General features: G+C 38.6%; 1 protein-coding gene across 2 annotated transcripts; it reads left to right on the top strand.

The window, feature by feature from the left end:
• The first annotated feature begins 2,355 nt into the window (after positions 1–2,355).
• il12ba (interleukin 12Ba) lies at positions 2,356–8,495 on the top strand. 2 transcript variants are annotated; one of them, XM_053428780.1, is made up of 9 exons: positions 2,356–2,438; positions 5,160–5,276; positions 6,000–6,090; positions 6,182–6,469; positions 6,550–6,655; positions 7,143–7,384; positions 7,477–7,640; positions 7,783–7,904; positions 8,272–8,495. In XM_053428780.1, the coding sequence occupies exons 3-9, from the start codon at positions 6,000–6,002 to the stop codon at positions 8,312–8,314; spliced, it is 1,056 nt and encodes a 351-aa protein (XP_053284755.1). In that variant the 5' UTR covers positions 2,356–2,438; positions 5,160–5,276; the 3' UTR covers positions 8,315–8,495. The 2 variants fall into 2 exon arrangements, with proteins under 2 accessions (XP_053284755.1, XP_053284754.1); XM_053428779.1 differs by lacking the exon at positions 2,356–2,438 and having other exon boundaries at positions 4,889–5,276.
• The last annotated feature ends 225 nt before the right edge of the window (positions 8,496–8,720 follow it).

Genomic DNA, 8,720 nt, shown 5'->3' on the forward strand with positions numbered 1-8,720 from the left:
TGCTGATGTTCAGAATCACAACTGATTCAGTCAGTATAGGAAAGAGGGAGACGTGCTTTTGGCCCAGGGTTCCAGACTCCACCACTTTAGATGACGTGCACACACACACACACACACACACACACACACACATCCACACACACACACACACACACATAACCATCTTCTCGTTTTTCCTTTTGTTTCCCCACTTTCTCTCCCTCACACAGATGAGATCGTGGCGCTGTTTTCATTCCAGCTGCTCCGGTTTGAGGGCATCTGGGAGACGTTCCAGTGAATAGCCCCAGATCACAGGCTCATGCGGAGCCTGCTGCCCAGCCGTGTAATTCTGTAACTCTCAACAGCTGCACAACATCGAATTATGACACTTGACCAAGGACATCAGCTGCACTGCATTAAATGTGAATCTGTGCTCTGCAACAGTTCACATGTTCCACAGTATGAGTGATGTGGAAATATCGCTCAGATACTGTGCTGACTGCATGATTAGTCAAACCACAAGGATTTAGGAAGTGTGAAACTTCAAACGCCTGTGATCCTCTGGGGACATCTTGTGGTCAGAAATGAGTACTACACAGAACAGATACATGCAGGAGTCTACATAGATATATTTTACTTAGATCATATTAAAGATCAGAGTACTGATGTGATCCCAAACAAAAGTAATGCATGATCTAAGGGCTTCTGAAATATTGAATATGTTTAAGTTGTGTGTTTATAAAGTATTAAGAAATGAAATGGGAAGCTTTTTAAACCATGCTATGTATTTGGAGTTGAGGACCCAAATGAATCATGAATGCTTCCTTGAACTTGTTTTCTGACATTAAATTATTTTTATTTACCCATATTAACCAAATACAAATTTCATTCCTTACCCGTTATAGACATTACTAGATGCTTTACTTGACTACTTGAAATTATTGATCTCACCTGAAGAGTTAGGGGGACGGAGCCTTTGAAATAAGGACACCCCGCCCAAGGAAATAAAGCAGGCTGAGTGACAAGTCTCCTTTGAAATAAAACTGAAAACATATTTGTCTTTTACTGCATTTTATACCTAATCCTAGATTTATAATTGTAATGACTGGTTATGCTTAAATTCCTGTCACAATTTTTTGTTCTTTTATTCTATTATGACTGTGATTTTATTGTTAGGGCAATTTGAAGTCCTGCTAATTTTATGGGTTCAGTATCTTGCCAAGGACAATTCAACATGCAGATGGGGAAGAGTGGGGATTGAACCACCAACCTTCTTGTTAGAGAACGACCACTCTACCCACTAGGCCAATCCTCACATTAACATAAAGGATTGGATTACCTGATCAGTCCCATGATAAACTAAGCACAGGAAGAAGATGGACAACTTATTGTGCGTGTGTGTGTGTCTGTGTCATTCTATTCTGCTTTTGATACACATTTCATAGATAATCATTGTATTTTCTGCTTTACTACATATATTTGACAGCCTTACTTAAAAGTTACTTTTATATTTCAGGATTTTAGTTGTATATTATTATTTATGTGTTTTTACTCCCGTTTTTATTTGAGAGGTACTGAAGCATCCAGTTAAAGGCGTGTACTTTCCTTCTTTCCTTCTGTGCAAAATATGTGTGAAATCCTTTTCAATGTGCTTTTAAAAATCTATTCATATAATACACAAATCACACATTTAATAATACACATGATAATCTTCCACAAAAGGGAACGAGAGCCTACGTTCCCGCTCGACTCTGACTTTCTGTAAAAGCCACCACAAACCACGAGGCCAAAAGTTTCATCACTGCACTGCAGTACAATTCAGAAGTGATATACAGTAAGGTAAGCTAAACAGTGTGCCATACAAAAAGTAATTCGTGATTATTTAGCAGATAATACAATGGATACTTTAGTGAAAAGTACAGACAGAGAAATTCTAACCTCAAGAACTTGTGACCTTTAAACCTGATGTACTTTTTGGATACAAGCAAACAGTGGTTCACTCTGACTTGTTAACACATAAGGATATAATTACTAAAGGAAAGCTGTTAGTGTGTGTTTTCAAAACTTAGACAAGGGCATGGCTTAAAATCGCTACTGACATTTGTGCCAGTAGTTTTGTGGTTTTTAGTTATGTATTGTCGTGCACCTGTGTCTGTTGATGTGCCGTGCAATCCGTGAGAGATGTGGAATGTATAGTATGTTGGGTCATGGCGTCATTGGTGGTCTGTTCTAAATTACTGCTATTTAACCATTTAGAACAAGTCACACAGGAGTAGAGATCAGAAATCCAGGGCTTTGCCTGAACACCTTCTTGGCTTGAATACTTCGTCTGACATATTCATGCCTCCATTCATTTTCTTATCTCAGGACATTTGCCCTTCTGCCATCCATTTCATATCCCTGCTGGGTTCACTGGTTCCAACCTCACGTAGAGAAACTCTAAGGATGACGGGCTGTGGGTGTGTTACATCTTTCATAATCCTTGTGTTTGTGGTTTATTTTCTTTACGTACTGTTTACACCACACATCACCTAATTGTTCTCATAGAGAGAGAGTTTTGTGTGGCATCATCACACCACATCTTTCAGTGATGACACATACACACACGCACCACTAAATGGCATGTGAACCAACAGGTATCTGTGACATCAGAGTGATACTGTAAGGATAAACAACATGGTAGCACATATTGGGATGATGTCACAAGTAAAGTTCCTATAAAGATTACTGAGAAAGAACGACACATAGGTTTACTGTTTCATCTGACATGCTAATCTATTTAAATCATAGGGGATAAAGATAAATTAGAAATTAAACAAAGCGGATCAGTAAATCACAGAAATACCTTCAATGTACATCCTTTTTTTTTAACATTTTTCATTTAATATGATAACTCCCAAATAGGACATTGTTTATTGTGAGGGAAATTTCCTTATTTTTCTTCAAAAAAGTGTCTTAATACACATAATAACTACTCTGATGTTTCCAGATAACAATGGGAATGCACTGACATCATTATTTTGTATTAGAAAAACAGCTGACATACCCACACCCACACACACACACACGTCATGTGTTGTTGTCCGTTGTTCAGTAACAGAGGACGTTAAAACATAACTGAGCTGTGTGATGTAGGGAAATGGCTCAGGGGACAAATAGGGAAATAAAAAACTTAAACAAAACATACCATAAGTGTTGATGCTTTTATGCCGTGCAATATTCTTATTATATGGCAGCATCTGACGATCTTTGAAAAAATCAGAACGATGCTTTATAATCTATGAATGCCAAATAACCCAATGACAAACAAACAGTAGTTACCATCAATATAGTGGCATCACTGCCTAAATTGGAGGTGAAATCTATTTAGATCTAAATCTACTTGCTTATATTTTTCAAATGGTTTCTTTCAAAGTACTGGAATTGGGTGTCTGCACTAATAATGAAATCGGCTCCATAGGGCATCACTGTTGCCATCGTGTTAATGACAGTCTAGTTAGATATTAAAGTTAATTGTTGTTTCGCACAGATTTTTGATAATACTACAAGTCTACAAAAGTGCTTCTGCATTAAATTACCATTTGCACTGAATGAGCTTTCATTCTGAGGAGAGTTCTTGTTATTGTTGGTGGATACGTGCAATAAAAGGCTGTGGTTCAGGGAGACTGTTTTCCCCAGAAAATTCGAAGAACTAGGAAATTCTGGACTATCTGAAATGTCTTAAAAACAAGAATATTCTGTATATATTAGTTACTAGATGGATAAGAATTAATTTAAGATGGTCATTTGTTATTTTCCTATTGTCATCATATTTACTAGAGGTTGACGACAGTTTCCAAGTGTTAATCCAAAAAGTGTTCCTTTGCCAAAAAGTGATCGCCATTGCTTTTATGTTTTGTATTGCTTCCTTAAATATATTTAATCTTGTAAAAAATGACTGGATTTACAGTCTAGGGCCTGAGATCTAATAATATAGTGTCGTAAAAATATTTGCAAAACTATAATTTCTTCATTTTTATATATTATCCATGCACAAATCCTGTTAATTACCTCTGACATACTTCTAAGTGTGAGTTTATTATGGCTGTTTGATAAAGCAATAAAAACTGGGCAATACATCTCAGAGAGAGGTGCAATCAGTTTATGGAAGATGATCACTTTTTGAACACAGTTGAATGTCAAAATTCTTTAAGCAAGGACGCTGGAAGTGCTGAGGGGGCTTCAGCCCTCCCCCACTAACTACAAAAAAAAGGTGATTAAACATTTTTTCTTTTTTTAACTTTTCATTTTGGGCAAAAAAAAACATATGTGAATAACATAGCAGTGTGTATTATATATTTCAAAATACATATTTTTACAATATTTGATTTAACTTCGGAATATTCCGTGTATTTTTAGTGTAGCCTGTCTTACACTGACTGTAATGTCAGACGCAAACTAAAAGGATGTCAGAGGAAGTAATAGCGGATTAGATTAGTCTTAAAAACTGTTTTCTGTCTCTTTGTTTTAATGGCCCTACAACATGTTCTAGAACTGGATTACGAAGTTATCGACTTTTCAAATAGAAAACAAATCACTCCATTGCTGCACTGTATTTAAAATGATGTCAGCTGAACGTGGCCTGCAGGTGTAGTTACACGTGATGTCCCGTTAACCTGACATTAATGTTGTTATCTATGGTTTTTTGATGAACGTATGATAACATTCCACATATCAATTAGGGCAGAAGATCATTGTATTACTTCTGTTTTCGTAATAAAGTGCAACAACGAAATCAATCCGTCACAAGGACAAAAGCACCTGTGTCACGGGGACGTCTCAAAGTGATGGACTTGGCATCTAAACCAGGTAGTGGCCGCCATAGATGGTGGCCGCAATTAGGTCACGTGTGAAACGGTTTACACACGGCGCATGCGCAACGAGCGGTCCTGAAAGTGAAATTAGACGCGTCAGTGCCAACATGAAGGTAAACACACAACGTGAGATCCAGGTGAAACCATAGACCGTAAACAGGGACCAGTTGAAATGTCTAGTAATAGACGCGTGAGTGTGGTGCGCGGTGTTTTATGGAACGTGTGGTGCGTCCATCCGCCGCCATGTGGAAGTGAGGATGAAAACTTCTGTGAACAGAAGCCACGTGTGTGCGGTTCGAAAGTGAAGTCTGGACTTTTCTTCTCCAGGCGATGCGGGGAAGTTTGTTTGTGTGTGTTTGTGGGTGTGGGTGTGTGTGTGCCACTCATATAAAAGTCGACCCGAACTGACAGAAGCGCCATTGGTTCCGGACATCAGTGATCAAGGTAAGACCATTCTTTCTAACTTTATTTGTTTATACAGATGTGTTTCAATTCAATTCATCATGTCGTTAAATTCATATAAATTTGAATAAACAAATTCATGAATAGTAGCTATATCATGAAGTAGATGAGGCTTCATGCTGATGTTATTCATCAGCTGTTTCCACTTCTATCCTTGTGTTTTGTTAAGGATAATGTGATGAAACGTTTCCTGTAAACGTTCCTAAAATATCAACTTGTCTGGTGTTAAGCCTATAAGCAGGTTCTAGTTAAAGTTCATTTTAAAAGCTAGATGGATGAAGGCATTACTATTTTTTTGTTTTTAAACTTGATATAGGCTATAATGTCGGAATAACATCTCTTGATTGTGAATGTTATAATGTAAATTAATGTACATGTAATATGTGAGCTTAATAATTCTATCTGCTCTGACTTTCAGAAATGAACATTTTGTGTTTTGTTTATTGGTTTTGCTTCGTTTGTTAATTTACTGTTGCTTTGACAGTGTTTGTGTTTATGATTTATTGTTGAATTTATGGACCTAAATAAACTCATGCAGCAATAGTTTTATGAATTTTATAACAGAATTTTTATTTATTTCATTTTAGGGTCAAAACTTGACTGAGTAACAAATCTTGACTTCCTTTTTTCCCTTTATTTCCTCCCTCTTTTTTTCCCTTCTCTTATTTCCTCTCCTCTTCACTTCTCCTTCTTCCTCTCATTCAGATGAAGTTCTTCACTTGCAGCATCATCATGTCTGTATTTCTACAACTCTCCAGCCCAAATCCTCTGGGCTTTTGGACTCTGCTCCCCAACAGTATGCTTTTTTTTTTTTAATTTCCATTAGAACACATTACCCCAATGTCATATAATATAAAATTAACCTTTTGTTTAATGGTCTTTGCTAGTTCTGGTTGTGGAGGTGAACGGCGCTCTGGGCCAGCAGCCCCTGAGCTGCCTGGGCTCGCCACAGGACGGGTCGAGGAAAGACAACAAGAGTCAGGACATTATTTGGAAGAAGAACGGAGTAGTGGAAGAACAGAGAGGAAACTCGTACTCGGTGGAGCTGGAGGAAAGTAAAGGAGGGGGCAACTACACCTGCCACCGAGAGGACGGATCACTGGTCAATCACACTGTGGTTCTGATCCAGGAAAAGGAAACCGAGTCGAGGAAGATTGTTGAAAAAATTAATCAAGGTACAATCTTATTTAGGATGTGAACATTAAACAAAAATTTTCAACGGACTAATCGCCTTTGTCTGACTTTTTCTAATTAGGGGATTACGTGCAGTGCTTGGCTCAAAATTACAACGGAGAGTTTCACTGCTCTTGGACGTGGCACAGAAGTCGTGACGCCAAAGTAGCATTTATCGAAGTTTGGCGGTAAGTTTGCTAACTCTGTGAATGTTTTCTGTTTCCCTCTCTGGTATTAACACAGTCACTCATATCAATGACAGGGACTCATATCAGAGCCGAGACTATACAATGACAGCCTTTAAGGAAAACCACCTCCTCATTGGGCTGGGCAATTAAACAATATCAATGTCAATAGCTATATAACGAAAGTTGGAATTATATCGATATATTGCATGTACATTGTGCAATCACAGTGAAGAGGAACAACACATTGGATCTGCCTCAGATTTCGAAAATGGTTTCTTTAAACTTAAAATAAATAATAATGTGACATTTATGGTGATACTTATCGAAACAAAGTATATTTAAGGTCTTTGGAACACATGTTGTGTAGAAACGATACAGCTCTAAATGCTTTTGAATGGTAGATGTTTTGCTTAGACAGCGCCTCTATCAGTCGTCTGTTTTTCAACAGCAGTTATCAAGAGTTTCATCCATTTTCTATTTGTTGCAGCGGTTCTAACGACGGTGACACCCAGTGTTCTTTGGACACCAGCACCCAGCGCTGGACGTGCTCCTCAGGTCAGAGTAACTTCAGCTGCTCAGTCGATGAACATGGACACGGGATCTCCTGCCGGGACGAGCAGCACTGCCCCTACGCTGAGGAGAGCAAGCGGATCTTCGTGGCTGTGTACATGTTGACCGAGGACTTCCTGGTGGAGAACTACTCTCAACAGTTTTACCTGGCAGAGATAGGTGAAACATCTCTGGGAGACGTTTTCTGCAAGATGCTTTCTTTTTGAGCTGTTTTCATCTCACTCAATCTTTTCTGCTGTATCCCTCAATAGTGAAACCTGACATGGTGAAGATCAGTGAAGTCAACACCACGATGATAGAGTGGAGTTACCCGAGCTCCTGGAGCAGTCCCTACTCCTACTTCCCTCTCACGTTCGAGATAGCACAGCTCAGGCAGGGATGCAAACAGTGTGGGAACCCCTGCAAGAGAAGAGAAGTTAGAATTATTACATTTCAAACTTACTGCATTTAAATGCATCAACTGACAGGAAAAGCCCTGAATTTGTAGCTGAATCCCACATTTGAAAGGGTGAATATGGAATCATGTAATTGACTGATGTGTGATTTATATTTCTTAGACATGGACAGTCCAATCCCCCGACATCTTACAAATTACATTCAAGAACAGGCCCAAGGCTGTGTGTGTCCGAGCAAAGGACGCTCTCTGTGACTCCCAGTGGAGCGAGTGGAGCCACCTCAGGTCAGTGCCCCCTAGTGGTGCAACACGGCACATTCAGCACTTGCTTCCCTTTTACTGTGTATACCTTCTGTACGTAGCTGCCGTTCTCTGCCATAGTGTCATAAAGAGAAGTTTCCCTGCTGGATCTGCTGTGGTTTGATCGAAAATAGCTCTGTTAAAATTCTGTAAAACTTAAGCGAGTCTTGCTCTTCGAAAGTAAACTGCATTATAACTTGTTTAACTGATCTGCCTCTCGTTTTAGGACTTTGTACCCGATAAAATCACAGCAATAGGCCAGAGGGTTTTACCTCCATTTGGTTTGCTTGGCTTTTGTTTGGGAATTAAGAATTGATTCAGACTTACTTCGTTTTCTTGTCTTCTATTACAGATTGAGGGGAAACGAGAAGAAAAAAACATTGGCAATACGGTGAACAAGCGTAACAGAAGAGCGAGGATCCAAACACTGGACATTTTTTGACTTTGTTTAGTTTAGTTTATTTATATTATTTTATATATAACTATTTATCCTATAGTATATAATTATGTTTTTAATGTGTAATTATAAATAATGAAATAAAGGGAAATTCAACATCATTTGATTCACAATCAAAATCCTTGTCCCGGTCATAAGTTATCCAAGAAATCCAATGAGAGGGTCTGTTCATGGCGACTTTATTCATACTTAAGAGCAAAGTTTTCTTTAGCACCAAATGTGTGTTCACTCGACTTGCCGAGGGTTCTGCTGTACACTCATAACGGCCTCATGTAGAGACCTGAGCAGTTGTTTCTCTTTCGCCAAACAAACAACAGGTTTAAATGTCATCAGCTGTCCCTGAG

The sequence above is a fragment of the Pleuronectes platessa genome, chromosome 8 (assembly GCF_947347685.1).
Source record: "Pleuronectes platessa chromosome 8, fPlePla1.1, whole genome shotgun sequence".
Taxonomy (NCBI): Eukaryota; Metazoa; Chordata; class Actinopteri; order Pleuronectiformes; family Pleuronectidae; genus Pleuronectes; species Pleuronectes platessa.

What these genes read in the sequence shown, in the direction of transcription:
- il12ba (XM_053428780.1), top strand. Translation starts at nt 6,000, where the DNA reads ATGAAGTTCTTCACTTGCAGCATCATCATGTCTGTATTTCTACAACTC. An exon ending in TTGGACTCTGCTCCCCAACA is followed by an intron (nt 6,091 to 6,181) that starts GTATGCTTTTTT and finishes GGTCTTTGCTAG; the next exon opens with TTCTGGTTGTGGAGGTGAAC. An exon ending in GCATTTATCGAAGTTTGGCG is followed by an intron (nt 6,656 to 7,142) that starts GTAAGTTTGCTA and finishes TATTTGTTGCAG; the next exon opens with CGGTTCTAACGACGGTGACA.